Source organism: Salmo trutta, chromosome 1, assembly GCF_901001165.1.
Source record: "Salmo trutta chromosome 1, fSalTru1.1, whole genome shotgun sequence".
Lineage (NCBI taxonomy): Eukaryota > Metazoa > Chordata > Actinopteri > Salmoniformes > Salmonidae > Salmo > Salmo trutta.
This window is the reverse complement of record NC_042957.1, coordinates 64,841,234-64,861,157: the sequence shown is the minus strand read 5'-3', so window position 1 is coordinate 64,861,157 and position 19,924 is coordinate 64,841,234. Positions and strand designations below refer to the sequence as shown.

Here is a 19,924-nt window from a genome sequence, read left to right as displayed (position 1 = left end):
CTACTAGCCTATATGTATGGATCCTACTAGCCTATACAGTATGTATGATCCTACTAGCCTATACAGTATGTATGGATCCTACTAGCCTATATGTGTGGGTCCTACTAGCCTATATGTATGGATCCTACTAGCCTATATGTATGGATCCTACTAGCCTATATGTATGGGATCCCACTAGCCTTTACAGTATGTTTGGATCCTACTAGCCTATATGTATGGATCCTACTAGCCTATACAGTATGTATGATCCTACTAGCCTATACAGTATGTATGGATCCTACTAGCCTATATGTATGGATCCTACTAGCCTATATGTATGGATCCTACTAGCCTATATGTATGGATCCCACTAGCCTTTACAGTATGTATGGATCCTACTAGCCTATATGTGTGGATCCTACTAGCCTATACAGTATGTATGATCCTACTTGCCTATACCGTATGTATGGATCCTACTAGCCTATATGTATGGATCCCACTAGCCTTTACAGTATGTATGGATCCTACTAGCCTATATGTATGGATCCTGCTAGCCTATATGTATGGATCCTACTAGCCTATATGTATGGAACCTACTAGCCTATATGTATGTATGGATCCTACTAGCCTATACAGTATGTATGGATCCTACTAGCCTATACAGTATGTATGGATCCTACTAGTTTATATGTATGGATCCTGCTAGCCTATATGTATGGATCCTACTAGCCTATATGTATGGATCCTACTAGCCTATATGTATGGATCCTACTAGCCTATATGTATGGATCCTACTAGCCTATATGTACGGATCCTGCTAGCCTATATGTATGGATCCTACTAGCCTATATGTATGGATCCTACTAGCCTATACAGTATGTATGGATCCTACTAGCCTATATGTATGGATCCTACTAGCCTATATGTATGGATCCTACTAGCCTATACAGTATGTAGGCCTTCCCTGTAGCTCAGTTGGTAGAGCATGGTGTTTGCAACGCATGGTGTTTGCAACACCAGGGTTGTGGATTTGATTCCCACGGGGGGCCAGTACAAAAAAAAAATTATGAAATGTATGCATTTACTCATGTAAGTCGCTCTGGATAAGAGCATCTGCTAAATGACAAAAATGTAAAAAAAATTATGGATCCTACTAGCCTATATGTATGGATCCTACCAGCCTATATGTATAAGTCATGCTAGCCTATATGTATCTAGCCTATATGTATGGGTCCTACTAGCCTATATGTATCTAGCCTATATGTATGGATCCTACTAGCCTATATGTGTGGATCCTACTAGCCTATATATATGGATCCTACCAGCCTATATGTATAAGTCATGCTAGCCTATATGTATGGGTCCTACTAGCCTATATGTATCTAGCCTATATGTATGGATCCTACTAGCCTATATGTATCTAGCCTATATGTATGGATCCTACTAGCCTATATGTATGGATCCTACTAGCCTATATGTATGGATCCTACCAGCCTATATGTATAAGTCATGCTAGCCTATATGTATGGGTCCTACTAGCCTATATGTATCTAGTCTATATGTATGGATCCTACTAGCCTATATGTATAGGTCATGCTAACCTGTATGTATAGGTCATGCTAACCTGTATGTATAGGTCATGCTAGCCAATATGTATGGATCCTACTAGCCTATATGTATAGGTTATACTGACCTTTATGTATGGGGATATCTGCATGCCTGAATCCCAAAGGAATAGGAAAGATTGGCACGACAACATTAAGTCTGTAGCAGGGGTTCCCCATTCTACACCTCTTATGACACCGTTTCTTCAGAGACATACAGTACATTGGTGTCCTTGATGAATACCTGTGGATGCCACTTACTGACAATATGGTGTATTTAACTCATCTTAAACTTAAACTACCTCATCCTGACCAGACCAGCCACCTCTGAGTCACACACACACACACACACACACACACACACACACACACACACACACACACACACACACACACACACACACACACACACACACACACACACACACACACACACACACACACACACACACATACACACAGGCATACACACTCACAGGACAGTTTGTAAAAGTCTCTCCTAATGGTTTACAGGATTCTTAAGGCCCATTATTCTGTTAATTCAAGATGGTCCCGTGTGGCTCAGTTGGTAGAGCATGGTGTTTGCAATGCCAGGGTTGTGGGTTTGATTCCCATGGGGGACCAGTACGGGGGGAAGAAATGTATGAAATGTATGCATTCACTACTGTAAGTTGCTCTGGATAAGAGTGTCTGCTAAATGACTAAAATGTTAAAAAATGAGATGATTACCACACATATGTGCGCACAGACACACACAATCAGAGGCATTACCACTCACAAACTACATATATACACACAACCGCACAGTCAGTAGTCATTACCGAACACTTCTGAAAACTCCACTTTGTTACCACTTCAGTTGCCTGGCAACGGAAATGGTGTAGTGCTTTGATATGCCTCTTGTCTGCTGAGTGGAGGTCATCTTGACATCTGTAATTTCCCTCCGTTAAATCTAACACAAGACAGTACCCTTAATTAGAACAGAGAACTGAGCCCTTCAACTCAACCAAAGGGGTGAAATGGTAAATCTCACCCATGTACTATGGACACTGCTGTTTCCCCTACATGGCTAGGTCATCCATGTATTGATGTCGGTCCTGATTATGGTCTTAGTAGCTCAGTTGGTAAGATTGTGGAGCTAGCAACACCAGCGTCATTGGTTCAATTCTGTCTGGGGACATTAATAATAACATGTATTAACTGTACTTAAGTTCCATCCAGCAACCCTGGATAAGAGCGTCTGCTAAATGAACAAATGTAACCCATAGTCATACATAGAGACTTGAAGCAACCCATAGACTCAGTCTGCCAGGTGTGATACCATACAGTATGTCTCCTGTTGGAATTGAACACACAACCTTGGCGTTGTTTTAAAAAAAAAAACATGTATTCCACCTTTATTTAACCAGGTAGGCTAGTTGAGAATAAGTTCTCATTTGCAACTGCGACCTGGCCAAGATAAAGCAAAGCAGTTCGACACATAAAACAACACAGAGTTACTCATGGAATAAACAAACATACAATCAATAATACAGTAAAAAAAAGTCTATATACAGCATGTGCAAATGAGGTAGGATAAGGGAGGTAAGGCAATAAATAGGCCATGGTGGCGAAGTAATTACAATATAGCAATTAAACACTGGAATGGTAGAATGTGCAGAAGATGAATGTGCAAGTAGAGATACTGTGGTGCAAAGGAGCAAGATAAATAAATAAATACAGTATGGGGATGAGGTAGATTGGATGGGCTATGTACAGGTGCAGTGATCTGTGAGCTGCTCTGGCAGCTGGTGCTTACAGCTAGTGAGGGAGGTAAGAGTCTCCAGCTTTAGTGATTTTTGCAGTTCGTTCCAGTCATTGGCAGCAGAGAACTGGAAGGAAAGGCTGCCAAAGGAAGAATTGGTTTTGGGGGTGACCAGTGAGATATACCTGCTGGAGCGCATGCTATGGGTGGGTGCTCCTATGGTGACCAGTGAGCTGAGATAAGGCAGGGCTTTACCTAGCAGAGACTTGTAGATGACCTGGAGCTAGTTGGTTTGGCGACGAATATGAAGCAAGGACCAGCCAACGAGAGCGTACAACATTTTTACATTTTTTTTACATTTTAGTCTTTTAGCAGACACTCTTATCCAGAGCAACTTACAGTAGTGAATGCATACATTTCATTTCATGCATTTATTTTTTTTGTACTGGCCCCCCGTGGGAATCAAACCCACAACCCTGGCATTGCACACACCATGCTGGCGTTGCAAACACCATGCTCTACCAACTGAGCCACAGGGAAGACTACAAGTTGCAGTGGTGGGTCGTAAATGGGGATTTGGTAAAAAAACAGATGGCACTGTGATAGACTGCATCCAATTTGTTGAGTAAATGACATCGCCGAAATCGATGATCGGTAGGATGGTCAGTTTTACAAGGGTATGTTTGGCAGCATGAGTGAAGGATGCTTTGTTGCGAAATAGGAAGCCAATTCTAGATTACATTTTTGATTGGAGATGTTTAATGTGAGTCTGGAAGGAGAGTTTACAGTCTAACCAGACACCTAGGTATTTGTAGTTGTCCACATATTCTAAGTCACAACCGTCCAGAGTAGTGATGCTAGGCGGGCGGGCAGGTGCAGGCAGCGATCAGTTGAAGAGCATGTATTTAGTTTTACTTGCATTTAAGAGCAGTTGGAGGTCACGGAAGGAGAGTTGTATGGCATTGAAGCTCGTCTGGAGGTTAGTTAACACAGTGTCCAAAGAAGGGCCAGAGGTATACAGAAGGGTGTCGTCTGCGTAGAGGTGGATTAGAGAATCACCAGTAGCAAGAGCGACATCATTGATGTATACAGAGAAAAGAGTCGGCCCGAGAATTGAACCCTGTGGAGGGGGGTGGAGGGCTGTTGATCGGAGTAGGGGTAGCCAGGTGGAAAGCATGGCCAGCAGTAGAAAAATGCTTATTGAAATTCTCAATTATAGTGGATTTATCGGTGGTGACAGCGTTTCATAGCCTCAGTGCAGTGGGCAGCTGGGAGGAGGTGCTCTTATACTCCATGGACTTTATAGTGAAAAAGCTAGCCTTAGCTTTCCTAACTGCCTGTGTATATTTGTTCCTAACTTCCCTGAAAAGTTGCATATGCCACAGGATGTTTTTGTGCTGGTCAAGGGCAGTCAGGTCTGGAGAGAACCAAGGGCTATATCTGTTCCTGGTTCTACATTTTTTGAATGGGGCATGCTTATTTAAGATGTGAGGAAGGCACTTCTAAAGAATAACCAGGCATCCTCTACTGACGGAATGAGGTCCATCTCCTTCCAGGATACCCGGGCCAGGTCGATTAAAAAGGCCTGCTCGAAGAAATGTTTTAGGGAGCGTTTGACAGTGATGAGGGGTGGTCGTTTGACTGCAGACCCATTACGGATGCAGGCAATGAGGCAGTGATCGCTGAGATCTTGGTTGAAAACAGCAGAGGTGTATTTGGAGGGCAAGTTGGTTAGGATGATACCTATGAGGGTGCCCGTGTTTACGGATTTGAGGTTGTACCTGGTGGGTTCATTGATAATATGTGAGAGATTGAGGGCATCAGGCTTAGATTGTAGGATGGCCGGGGTGTTAAGCATGTCATAGTTTAGGTCACCTAGCAGCACGAACTCTGAAGATAGATGGGGGGGCAATCAATTCACATATGGTGTCCAGGGCACAGCTGGGGGCAGAGGGTGGTCTATAGCAAGCGGCAACGGTGAGAGACTTGTTTCTGGAAAGGTGGATTTTTAAAAGTAGAAGCTCGAATTGTTTGGGCACAGACCTGGATAGTATGACAGAACTCTGCAGGCTATCTCTGCAGTAGATTGCAACACCGCCCCCCTTTGGCAGTTCTATCTTGTCGGAAAATGTTATAGTTACGGATGAAAATGTCAGGGTTTTTGGTGGTCTTCCTAAACCAGGATTCAGACACGGCTAGGACATCCGGGTTAGCAGAGTGTGCTAATGGCGTTGTTGTCACAGTAGCACTCAATAACAGGGCAAAGCACGACATTGCATTCTGATGGGACAATCTGAACAGATCAGTAGAGAACTATGGCTGGCATCTATTGCCAATATAAACCCACTGTACACCAATGACTTCTATGACAGATGAAAGACTACACAGAGGAACATTAAAGGAACTCACACACATACAGGGAGAAATTAGATCCACAGGTTGGTTCTGAGTGGCTGCTGGGATTTTAGGGCTCAGTTCCCACCTGTCCTCTGTTTTATTCCACCTCAGAGTGGTGGCTAGTCCGGTCCCTCTTTGTATCGTGCACACAAAGCTGTGGTATCACGCTGTTTAAGATCACAAAGACAAGGGGATTGACAGGAGACATGATTGGTCATATTTCTTTGGCTTTTTGTCCTTTTTAAAGATATACTGTAAGTATACCATAAGCACTGTATGTACAGTAAACTTATTTTCATATCTTATCCACTATAACCATGTTGCTACAAATGTGGACCTTCAGTAAGCAAATGAAAGAAAAATGTGGACCCTCACTCGTGTGTACATTTTGGTTGTCAACTGTATCAATGAATAACTTGTATGTGTTGTTTCCCTGAAGCCTCCGTTCGATGGAGAGGATGAAGATGAGTTGTTCCAGTCCATCATGGAGCACAACGTGTCCTACCCCAAGTCCATGTCTAAGGAGGCTGTCGTCATCTGCAAGGGAGTAAGTAGCTGGGAGATATGGGGTTGTATCTCTCTTACAATAACTCACTGGGAGATATGGGGTTGTATCTCTCCTACAATAACTCACTGGGAGATATGGGGTTGTATCTCTCCTACAGTAACACACTGGGAGATATGGGGTTGTATCTCTCTTACAATAACTCACTGGGAGATATGGGGTTGTATCTCTCCTACAATAACTCACTGGGAGATATGGGGTTGTATCTCTCCTACAATAACTCACTGGGAGATATGGGGTTGTATCTCTCCTACAATAACTCACTGGGAGATATGTGTTGTATCTCTCCTACAGTAACACACTGGGAGATATGGGTTGTATCTCTCCTACAGTAACTCACTGGGAGATATGGGGTTGTATCTCTCCTACAGTAACTCACTGGGAGATATGTGTTGTATCTCTCCTACAGTAACACACTGGGATATATGGGGTTGTATTTCTCCTACAGTAACTCACTGGGAGATATGGGGTTGTATCTCTCCTACAGTAACACACTGGAAGATATGGGGTTGTATCTCTCCTACAGTAGTAACACACTGGGAGATATGTGTTGTATCTCTCCTACAGTAACACACTGGGAGATATGGGGTTGTATCTCTCCTACAGTAACACACTGGGAGATATGTGTTGTATCTCTCCTACAGTAACACACTGGGAGATATGGGGTTGTATCTCTCCTATGGTAACACACTGGGAGATATGTGTTGTATCTCTCCTACAGTAACTCACTTGGAGATATGGGGTTGTATCTCTCCTACAGTAACTCACTGGGAGATATGGGGTTGTATCTCTCCTACAGTAGTAACACACTGGAGATATGTGTTGTATCTCTCCTACAGTAACACACTGGGAGATATAGGTTGTATCTCTCCTACAGTAACACACCGGGAGATATGTGTTGTATCTCTCCTACAGTAACACACTGGGAGATATGGGGTTGTATCTCTCCTACAGTAACTCACTGGGAGATATGGGATTGTATCTCTCCTACAGTGACACACTGGGAGATATGGGGTTGTATCTCTCCTACAGTAACACACTGGGAGATATGGGTTGTATCTCTCCTACAGTAACACACTGGGAGATATGGGTTGTATCTCTCCTACAGTAACTCACTGGGAGATGTGGGGTTGTATCTGTCCTACAGTGACACACTGGGAGATATGGGTTGTATCTCTCCTACAGTAACTCACTGGGAGATGTGGGGTTGTATCTCTCCTACAGTAACACACTGGGAGATATGGGGTTGTATCTCTCCTACAGTAACACACTGGGATATATGGGGTTGTATCTCTCCTACAGTAGTAACACACTGGGATATATGGGGTTGTATCTCTCCTACAGTAACACACTGGGAGATATGTGTTGTATCTCTCCTACAGTAACACACTGGGAGATATGGGGTTGTATCTCTCTTACAGTAACACACTGGGAGATATGTGTTGTATCTCTCCTACAGTAACTCACTGGGAGATATGGGGTTGTATCTCTCCTACAGTAGTAACACACTGGGAGATATGGGGTTGTATCTCTCCTACAGTAACACACTGGGAGATATGGGGTTGTATCTCTCCTACAGTAACACACTGGGAGATATGTGTTGTATCTCTCCTACAGTAACTTACTGGGAGATATGGGGTTGTATCTCTCCTACAGTAGTAACACTGGGATATATGGGGTTGTATCTCTCCTACAGTAGTAACACACTGGGATATATGGGGTTGTATCTCTCCTACAGTAACACACTGGGAGATATGTGTTGTATCTCTCCTACAGTAACACACTGGGAGATATGGGGTTGTATCTCTCCTACAGTAACTCACTGGGAGATATGGGGTTGTATCTCTCCTACAGTGACACACTCGGAGATATGGGGTTGTATCTCTCCTACAGTAACTCACTGGGAGATATGGGGTTGTATCTCTCCTTCAGTAACTCACTGGGAGATATGTGTTGTATCTCTCCTACAGTAACTCACTGGGAGATATGGGGTTGTATCTCTCCTACAGTAACACACTGGGAGATATGGGGTTGTATCTCTCCTACAGTAACACACTGGGAGATATGTGTTGTATCTCTCCTACAGTAACTTACTGGGAGATATGGGGTTGTATCTCTCCTACAGTAGTAACACTGGGATATATGGGGTTGTATCTCTCCTACAGTAGTAACACACTGGGATATATGGGGTTGTATCTCTCCTACAGTAACACACTGGGAGATATGTGTTGTATCTCTCCTACAGTAACACACTGGGAGATATGGGGTTGTATCTCTCCTACAGTAACTCACTGGGAGATATGGGGTTGTATCTCTCCTACAGTGACACACTCGGAGATATGGGGTTGTATCTCTCCTACAGTAACTCACTGGGAGATATGGGGTTGTATCTCTCCTTCAGTAACTCACTGGGAGATATGTGTTGTATCTCTCCTACAGTAACTCACTGGGAGATATGGGGTTGTATCTCTCCTACAGTAACTCACTGGGAGATATGGGGTCGTCCCTTTAAATGGGCATCGATCACCCTATACATAGGTTGTTCAACTCATGTACAAAGCATTTTACACAATGCTTGTGAGGCAGCATATATATATATTTGACACCACACAACGGTGCCAATGTGATTTGGAACTGGATGGCATGATCCAACTGAAAAACAGAATGATGTACAATACGTAAGGCTGGGTGTTGTCCAGTAGGCTTTTTTTAAATCTTGAAATCGACAACATGGACACATCTCTCAGTAATTAGTTTTATTCCCTAACAGTCACAAGGATGCTTATCATATGACTATTGTCAGGGCTTTCTGAAGGATCGGACCAATACGCAGCGTGATCATAGTTCCACATCTTTTATTGAATCATGAAACCGAATGCCATATTCAATAACCTTGAAAATACAAAACAATAAAGCCGTGACGCAGAGCAGGAAAACACACTACTCACAATTAACAACCCACAGCATACAATAAGAAAACCCCTACCTAAATACGATCTCCAATCAGAGGCAACAAGAAACAGCTGCCTCCAATTGGAGATCAACCCCAAACAACACCCGACATAGAAACACAAAACCTAGAATCCACAACATAGAAATAACAACACAGACTGTCAAACAAACACCCCCTGTCACGCCCTGACCCATCTACTATAGAAAATGACCTCTTCCACTGGTCAGGACGTGACAACTATATTCCATTGAGTTGAAGCAAAGATTTGTTTCTGAACTATTCAAAACAGAGTCCTGTTCTAATCTAGTGAGCATCTGATTCTCTCTAGGGGTCTACTTCAGGGATGGGCAACTTGGATAGGGGTTGGGCCACAAAAAATCTGAACTCATCATGATCACGGATCTGCATAACCACATCCATAACCACTCATGCAGTCAGAGCCGGCCCCAGCCTTTTGGGACCCTACGTGAAATTTTGTTGGCCCCCCCCAACAAAGTTTTGCCATGGAACGTAGGAAAAAGTTTGCTGCATTTCTACACATTTTCCCATGGGGCGGAGAGAAATTAATTTAATGCCATTCAACAAAAATTGGCAGTGGGTGGAGAGAAAAAAATTGTGGTTTTACAGCTAATTTCCTGTAATTCTACACGTTTTGCCATAGGGTGATGAGAAATGTTTTCAGTAATAAAAATGAATAAGGGCCCCCGGTCGGTAATTTGACCATGATTACTACACGTTTAGATCGCTGGTTAGACTAACTTACCGATCTCATTTTTTTTGCTGACATGGGCTAATTGAGTGACTGTCAGTGACTGACATGACAAGAAAAAAACTGCTGATACACAAGCAAATTTCAAAATTGCACCTTTTTTATTCTACAATTGTAACTCTCAACAGTAAGTTGAGATCCTGACTAAGTTCCTACAAAAGCAGGCCACCAGTTGCCCATCCCTGGTCTCCTTGGTATCAAGGTCACACAGTCTTCCTCTTCTTTCTGTGGATGGCCATGCTTATATACACTATCGTTCAAAAGTTTGGGGTCACTTAGAAATGTCCTTGTTTTGGAAAGAAAAGCACATTTTTGTCCATTAAAATAACATAAAATTGATCAGAAATACAGTGTAGATATTTTTTATGTTGTAAATGACTACTGTAGTTGGAAACGCCTATGTAGATATTCCATTTTTTTTTAAATCAGCCATTTCCAACTACAATAGCCATTTACAACTTTAACAATGTCTACACTGTAGTTCTGATCAATTTTATGTTATTTTAATGGACAAAAAAATGTGCTTTTCTTTCAAAAACAAAGACATTTCTAAGTCTTCCCAAACTTTTGAACGGTAGTGTACCATTGAAATTTGAATTTTGCAGCAATTTACACAAAGAAGAGATTCAATTTAGATGTTCTGGTTGGAAGATCAAGTCTTTTAATAATGTTTTTGGTTCAGTTACTTAGGGATGATGTCACCCGCTGTCCATGCTCCTGAACATATACAGGAGTAATTCATCATCTGATGCTATTGTCGTCGTGACAACAGAGGCGTGTCTCCTCGACCCTTCTCTCCTCCACCTTTACATCTATATGATCTATGAAATCATTATTAAATGAGACGATTTGGAGTTGAATAAAATAGGCGCTAAATACATATTATCGATAACCATCATTTGCAATTTCCTCCCCTTTCTATTTTTAGGCTGGATTCTGAATAATGAAAATATGGATAAAAAATAAGGTTATTAAGGAAGGCTATTGGAAAGGGAAATATAGAGTGGCTTTAAGAGTTGAAGGGAAGCTACACAATAGACCACCAGTAATAAAGAACTATTGTTGTCAAGGCTATACAATTGTAGCTTCTATAATGGGATTGCTCAGTTATGGGCTTCTCTCTCTTTCTCTCTCTCTCACTCCCTCTCTCTCTCTCCCTCCCCCCCATCACTTTACTTCCCCCACCCTCCAGTTCATGACCAAGCACCCGTCAAAGCGTCTGGGCTGTGGTCTGGAGGGCGAGAGGGACATCCGGGAGCAGGCCTTCTTCAGACGTATCGACTGGGACCGCCTCGCCAACAGAGAGATCCAACCGCCATTCAAGCCTAAAACGGTGTGTGTGTGTGTGTGTGTGTGTGTGTGTGTGTGTGTGTGTGTGTGTGTGTGTGTGTGTGTGTGTGTGTGTGTGTGTGTGCGTGTGCGTGTGCGTGCATGAGTTACCCAGCTAGTAGGATCATTCCAGAAGTTATTGGAAGTCTATGATCAGATTAAACAGACCCTTTTATCCACATGCACAGACTGCTATCATAACAAGTCTCTTTAAAGGGGAAATCTTCAGTTCAAACAATAACAAAGCGTCACCCCTCCACTGATAGCTACAGTAAGTGATGGGCTGGAGAAATGTATCCACTCTCAAATTCATAGACAAAGCTATGGATAGAAAGACTGACCATCCATCATATAAAAATTACAGTTTTAACCATGTTTTGAGGTGATACAGTGTTTATTTACAATGATTTTGTTTATAAACAAAGGAGTAAAACAAGCTTATATTTTGGGTTCTGATGGAGTAAAAACATTTAACTAAGCTCATGAGGGTTTTATAAGTTATATTCTTCAAGAACCAATGGGGAAATATCATGAAATTAAAAGTCAAAAAGAGGATGTAGCAAACACGTATTGGCACTTTAACCTTTTAATGCAGTGGGCTAAATTAGGGTCACACAGTGTTTCTTGGTAGTCTTAAATAAATCTACTTTGAAAGAAAAGTATACACCTCACACACATGGTTATGGACTTATGGACCTGCACCGTGTCATATATAGAGTTCAAATGTATTACATTTTTAGTTTAAATCCCATTATTACACTATATATACAGCACAGGAGTCTGAAATATAACAAAACCGTTTGACATAGAAACACAACATTTTCTGCATTTAAAAAAAATATATGTTTCTAAAAAATATGAATAACATTCCACCCATGAGGCCACTAGAGGGCGATTTGGTCATTTGACTGCAGGAAAGGGCTGGAGAGCACCACTCACCTCTCTGATGCACAACATCAAAGCCACACACTTCACGTGCGCTATTACTCATAAGTGGGGTTTGTATCATATTTCTAAAGAGTTGTAAAGCTATTTTAAAATAGTTTTAGAGAGTCTGTTTCCATAACTAAATTGGCCACTGTAGAAATGTAGGCATCACTTAGTGTGTGTGTGTGTGTGTGTGCGTTCGTCCATGTGTTCGTGCCTGTGTGTGTCTCTCTGATTCATCTCCTACCCTGTATGGGTCTGAGAGCCTGCAGCCATGTGTCACTGTGGGAGGTTAAAAGACTGCTAGAGCACAGCTGCAGCCACCATCTACCCTCCTCCATCCCTCCCTCCATCCCACCATCCTCCTTTGCCACCCTTCCTATTGCTAAACACACTCTCACAACCAGGCGTGGGGGCTTTGTGACCAAACCCCCCCACCCCAACCCCCACCCACCCCTCTCTCCCTCCATCCCATCTCTCTCCATCACTGCCCCTTCTTTTCCTACAAACACACTTGCCGGGTGTGGGGGCTTTGCGACCGAACCCTCCTACAGAGGTTTAAGAATACATAGGTTTAAAAATAGCCCTCTAAAAGCCTCCTAGCCCTCACACCATATCCACCGCATGGCTACATGGCGGATGTATCAGTGTGGATTCACATTCAAACAGAGCTAATTCTGGTCTCCATTTATTCTGGAGGTATCGTGAGGTACAGTATACTGTAGTAATGAGATCATTCTGGAGGTATCGTGAGGTACAGTATACTGTTGTAATGAGATCATTCTGGAGGTATCGTGAGGTACAGTATACTGTCATAATGAGATCATTCTGGAGGTATCGTGAGGTACAGTATACTGTTGTAATGAGATCATTCTGGAGGTATCGTGAGGTACAGTATACTGTCATAATGAGATCATTCTGGAGGTATCGTGAGGTACAGTATACTGTCATAATGAGATCCTTCTGGAGGTATCGTGAGGTACAGTATACTGTTGTAATGAGATCGTTCTGGAGGTATCGTGAGGTACAGTATACTGTAGTAATGAGATCATTCTGGAGGTATCGTGAGGTACAGTATACTGTCATAATGAGATCATTCTGGAGGTATCGTGAGGTACAGTATACTGTAGTAATGAGATCATTCTGGAGGTATCGTGAGGTACAGTATACTGTAGTAATGAGATCATTCTGGAGGTATCGTGAGGTACAGTATACTGTAGTAATGAGATCATTCTGGAGGTATCGTGAGGTACAGTATACTGTGGTAATGAGATCATTCTGGAGGTATCGTGAGGTACAGTATACTGTAGTAATGAGATCGTTCTGGAGGTATCATGAGGTACAGTATACTGTCATAATGAGATCATTCTGGAGGTATCGTGAGGTACAGTATACTGTCATAATGAGATCATTCTGGAGGTATTGTGAGGTACAGTATACTGTAGTAATGAGATCATTCAAGTAAACACAATGATATATATTCTGGAGGTATTCTGGAGGTATCATGAGGTACAGTATACTGTCATAGTGAGATCCTTCTGGAGGTATCGTAAGGTACAGTATACTGTCATAATGAGATCATTCTGGAGGTATCGTGAGGTACAGTATACTGTCATAATGAGATCATTCTGGAGGTATCGTGAGGTACAGTATACTGTTGTATTGAGATCGTTCTGGAGGTATCGTGAGGTACAGTATACTGTCATAATGAGATCATTCTGGAGGTATCGTGAGGTACAGTATACTGTCCTAATGAGATCATTCTGGAGGTATCGTGAGGTACAGTATACTGTCATAATGAGATCATTCTGGAGGTATCATGAGGTACAGTATACTGTTGTAATGAGATCATTCACCCACAAAAAGTGACAGCTAGACATCCTCTTGCTGTGGGCAACTTAATGTACTTCCCTTTACCGCCTAATATCAGCCATGTCTCTGTCTCTCCCTCTACCTCCCCCCTCTCTCTCACACACACACACAGGGTGGCAAAGGAGCAGAAAACTTTGACAAGTTCTTCACACGCACCCAGCCCATGTTGACCCCTCCAGACCAGCTAGTCATCGCCAACATTGACCAGAGCGACTTCGCTGGTTTCTCCTACATCAACCCACAGTTCCTCCACCCTTCCCTCCTTCACAGTGTGGTATGAGGGGATAGATCAGGGAGAGGAGGAAGAGAGAGAGAGCGTGGTGAGAGAGCAAGAGAGAGAGAGAGAGGAGAGAAGGGGGAAGAGAGCCATGTGGACTGGGACTGGGACAGCAACCCTCCAGATTGACCACCAATCCCCTATTGTCCCTTTGTCAAAGAGACTAATATTATCTTCATGTGTTCTCTGGACTTCAGTAGGCAACATTCTGTAGACAAGCTGTCCACGAACGATCTCGATTGGAATTTGTCTGATGTGATGGAGGGGGTAAGGGAGGGGGTAGGGGTTGGTGTACAGGGGAGTATGTCTAAGTTTATCTGGTGATTGAGCGCAGTAATCATGGATACATTGATTTGAGAAGTAGGCCTGCTACAGTACAGTGAGCGTTGACATGAATTGCATACTGTTACCATGGGGAACCCTTTTGCTCTGCAACCTACTGGCCTAACATTCAGGAATGGGTTCCATGTTTTCCACAGTTCCAGAACCTCCTACTTTCTCTAGAACCTAGAGCCAAACCCTACAGTACCTTCCTGTCTGGAAGTTGTCTGTGGGACTACATACAGTATCTTATGATTCCTCAGTGTGTTGCTATGGATAGAAAGAGAGCACTCCCTCCCTATGAAGCATGATGGAACATACCCTCCTGTCCCTACCTTTCCTCTCTCTACTGTACCTACTGTACTGTACTGCCATTTCTAAACAGTCTGCTACACCACATTCTAGATTATATTTATATACCCACAAGGAGAAGAGAGGTCTATTGTCTACTGTTACACGAGTGCCAAAATAGAGGTGAAACAAATCATTTTATTCCAGTACATATCTATATAAATATATACTATCTACAGCGTCCGTTTCTTACGATATTCCTATAGTCAACTATGATGTCTTTCCTTGGGCAAAGCCGTTAACCTTTCTGATGGTGTCAGCACGCTAAACTAAGCTCAACACCGTGTTTCTCTGGCAGTTTTATTTATATACTCCAAACCGTTATCAAACGTTTACAAACGTTACTAAAACGTAACCCACCAAGTATAGCTGTGTCTAACCTGTACTGTACTGTCTAACCTGTACTGTACTGTCTAACCTGTACTGTACTGTCTAACCTGTACTGTCTAACCTGTACTGTACTGTCTAACCTGTACTGTACTGTCTAAGCTGTACTGTACTGTCTAACCTGTACTGTACTGTTGTTAAAGAACAGCTTTTTGGTCGGTATGAACAGTTGACTGATGAAACAATGATGAACATTTTAGATGGTGTCCAATTTTATTTTTGGTGAAAGCACTGGTACCAATATTCTCAGAATTATTTAGGAGAATTTATGAGCGAGACTGAATTGAGGATATGGTTCTGTTCATGAGGTTTGCGACAACATGTAACTTGGTATTCCGGACTTCTATTTATGGGGAAAAATCTAGAACTGATGCTCATGAGAAGACGATGTTTTGATTTTACTACTGAATATGCTCTTTCCATATGCACAATGAAGTTCTCGGTTGCATGCTTATTTCCTGATTATGAATAAGCGCTAGATGACTTTCTAGGGGATGCAGCATATGTCTGATATTTATCATTGTAAAACCAAGTATTATGATATTTGTTGATTATATAATTGTTGTCTGTATGAAAGTCCTACCCCACTGAAAAGTTGAATGAGATTCAGAGAATACATTTTTTTTGTTACTTATTAAACATATTCCGTATGTTTCCCTCTATACTTTTCAGTCCAGAGAGAACATTGTTTACCCTATTTGTCGACCATTTTGTAAATATCGAAAGAGCTTTTTCAAAAAGAGAAATGCCTCGCAGATTTTATACCACAAACTGAATGTGCTTTTACTACCTTAGACGGGTTAAACATCTCTGTTAGATGACTATCCCAAAAACACATGACGTTTGGCTGAATCTTTGGTAGCTTTGTTATCAGCGAAACCTTGTAATATGTATTTTCTCTATTTATCCACAGTTTGTTTTTGACTATTTTATAGGTAGAGTCAGCGAAATGACCTTGCATGAAAAGCACCGCAGATATTGCGATGAGCAGGACTCAAGACTTCACTCTCACAAAGTCACCCACAGTATCTGTACATGGCTTCCCTTCACGCTCTTACAACGTTGTAGCCACGGGACCAGAACTGCCTCGCACTCTCAGTGTGTTGCGGAGATTGACCCACTATGCCGTTTACTTTGTGCATCTTGGTCATATTGCTGACTCTACCTTTAATGTTTCACAGACGATATGCAGTATCTACAGTATGTGTGACTGTGGCGCGTGGTCCCTGGTTGAATACACTCCTACTCCTAGCCTTGGTTTCTCTTCTATCAGAGGCAGAAGTGTGTTTTCTGGCTTTCGCTGTGTGCATGTGGGGGTAAGGCCTGATCTAAGCATGAGAGAAGGCATGATGCATGTTAACACAGATCCCCAGGTGTACAGTATGAAGTTCATGTGTCACCAAGCATCACAGTGAGACACACGCCTGTCCCGCTAGCCCCTCCCACTACACTTCTCTCCTCTTTCTGTTCTCCTCTTCTCCATGTGTTTATTGGTTTGTCTTAGTGTTCAGTCTCCTGACTCAACCAAGTTATAAGTTCAGTCAGAACTCACATCTAAGCCATGGACACAATGATTAGAATGTTCTGTCTCTTCTGTTTTGGTTGTGGTTATGTAGAAGTTCTCACCTGTGCCAAACTGAGAACCTACATAATGAGAGATCAACACAGAGCAAGCACAGGAAGTTCAATCAGACACAACTGAACTGCCAAAGAATAAAGAAACTTTGGTCCATTTTTTAATACACCCTGGCCACAAAGTCACAGTTGTTTTGGCGTTTCAGCCTATTGCCAAATTTCTTGTATTTAGTCAGTTTCTGTTAGACAAAGGTATTTGTTGCATGTCCTTGAAATGTAGCTGCTCAATGGGGATGACTACTGAAATTATGTTAATATGTAACTTTGATTACATTTTAGTATTAAAGTGTCCCATCTGGACCAAATGGACCTATTAGAAATAAGGGGAACCATGTTTACACAACATTGCTGATGAGACAAACTGAGAAGTATTTCATTGAAGCTGAGTCAGGATCTTGTCAGTCCATCTAGATATTATGTTTTACTTCAAAGATGTGGAGGTTTCTACATGGAGAATATAGCACTCTCTATAGAACTTATCAGATACTAGTGGGAAAGAGAGGCCAACCATAGTTAACCCTGTGAATGACGTCTCACATTGAGAATCTATGTCTAGTGAGTGGGCGGTGTTTGGGCTACTATAGACACAAAACCTCCATGCAGTATGTACTTTTAGGATGAACTACAATCACTTGCAGTCATTATTTGAATTACCGTGGCGATCATGGGACCACAACACAGGGATGTTTTGTATGCTTTATTTTAATTTCACTCTCCTTGCTTTTGTTTGTCAAGTTCTCCCATGTCCCTTTGCTAACTGGGGTATAAAGGATACTGTGTATGAATAAACCAATGAAAATGCAATCTGCTTTATTTGTGTTGTTTTGCTTTCTGTAGCCTCCCAGGCTTCATATTTAGATTCTACATACTGGACGGTTTACTGTATCATTGTACTGCATATCACTATTGCTATCCATGAGGAATCCCACTTTGCCTCACAGACTTCAAAAGTATTCTTGCTTAAAGGCAACGAAATACCACCAATATCCAAATGCCACATTCAGTATCTTCTCACCGAACAACAGAAACGTCACAGCAATAACTTTTCCTTCTCCTCAGGGTGAGAAAAGGATGAAGGTTGTCTGCCCTCTTCATATTAACCCTTCAAACGTGGCCTGCCAGATAGGAGCGTTAAGCGGTCTAGCACCCTCGGCCTGCACACAGACAAATTGGCAGCAATCAAAGTCTACTGAGCCCTCAGATGAATCAGCAGAGTCCTGCTGTTTGTTTTGTTTTGGGCTGGGGTTCGCCTCGTAATGTGTGTGTATGTCTGTTGTTTCTCCCACTCTCTGGACCCCCCGCCCCCCTCTCTCGCTATCTCCCCCCTCTCTCTATTTCTCTCTCTCTATTTCTCTCTGTCTGTCTAAGTGGACCACTCTGCATTCACAGCACACAGACCTGGCCCGGTACGTTGGCTCCTATTATATTCCAGTTGCTGAGCAAGTGAACCTGCTCATAAAGCCATAATAATGCAGAATACTTTTGGAATCTAATGGAAGATAATCTAGATAAGATATGCCCTTGAGATATACCTCGTCAGTTATAGAAGCTGATACTGAACACATGAGTAAACAGTTTGCTTCATGTAAAGCACTCAAAGGCCCCCTACACACTTAGATTGTACAACTTATTTACAACGCATTTGACACAATGGTTGTGATACAACAGATATTTTTCTGATACAATGGACAGTTTTGTCTGTTGCTTGTGTTGTTATTTTTGTACAGAAGAACTCTCTGTTGTATCACAACGGTTGTGCCAAATGCGTTATGCATTCCTTGTGCAACATGAGTGTGTACGGGGACAAGAAGACTAATATTTTATCCCTTATAAGAACGTGACTGTAGCAGACAACTTATCACTATGCACAATGACAGTCTTTGTTGGTACACTCTAAAAATGAGGGGTTCAACAAGGGTTCTTCTAAGATCCTCAAAGTTCTTTGAAGAACCTTAGTCTTCTTGGCACTGCAAATGGCCCACAAAAAGTTCTTCCAAGAACCCCATATGAGGTGAGGTTTATCGAGGAACCTCCTTAGTTGGTGGGGGTTCTTGCAGGAACCTAACTGCCCAACTGAAACATTTTAATTTGAATTTGAAAGGACAGCAGGTGCAGGCACTTAACTGAGAAATGTAAAGATCTCCTCAATTTAAGGTAAGGTATACAGACGAGGAGGCATACAAAGGTATGTCTATTGGTATGTTATACAGATCACATGTACCATCCTCTTCCCTTACCTCTTCAATGAATAGCCCATAGACCTCTATGGACAAGGTATGTATATGAAAACCATCATCAAAAGTTTTTATTTAATTCACATTCACCACAAAAACCAAGGTATGAATACTGTTGTGTGCATGTTTTGTTAAACATCTGTATAATTACATTTTTGGGGATTCACAGACTTCACCCTCCCTACACCTCTGATGAATATAACAGGAAACCTGTTCAATCACCATGCACTGCAAAATCATTATGGCTATGGATACGGAGAACATCAACACACTAACATCAACACACCAGAGGATATAACCTTTGGACTTGGGTCTCTGCTGGGAGTTTACCTCATATTACAATTCTACTTTGCCAATAAAATCATAATAAACGGAGAACTAAAATATTGTGTTATTGTTATGCATATTATTATCATTAAAAAGAAAAGGTTCCTGGAGTACCCTTTAAGGGTTCTTCAAATTGAAACTGTGGGGGAACCTCTAGAAGTTCTTCGAAGAACCCTTTAAAATAACCCCTTTTAATGGATCATCAAATAAACTTTTGAATAACTTTTTGGGGTTCATTTTTTAAATACCCCCC

At 42.1% G+C, this 19,924-nt stretch overlaps 1 protein-coding gene across 2 annotated transcripts in view; it reads left to right on the top strand.

Annotated features, from left to right (window-relative positions):
• LOC115205322 (protein kinase C alpha type) overlaps nucleotides 1-17,917 on the top strand; it is a 64,257-nt gene extending 46,340 nt beyond the window's left edge. For both annotated transcript variants that reach the window (XM_029771166.1, XM_029771156.1), the window contains 3 exons: nucleotides 6,164-6,271; nucleotides 11,204-11,344; nucleotides 14,252-17,917. In XM_029771166.1, the coding sequence (XP_029627026.1) occupies nucleotides 6,164-6,271; nucleotides 11,204-11,344; nucleotides 14,252-14,419 (417 nt within the window). In that variant the 3' untranslated portion in view covers nucleotides 14,420-17,917. The remainder of the gene's footprint in view (nucleotides 1-6,163; nucleotides 6,272-11,203; nucleotides 11,345-14,251) is intronic.
• The last annotated feature ends 2,007 nt before the right edge of the window (nucleotides 17,918-19,924 follow it).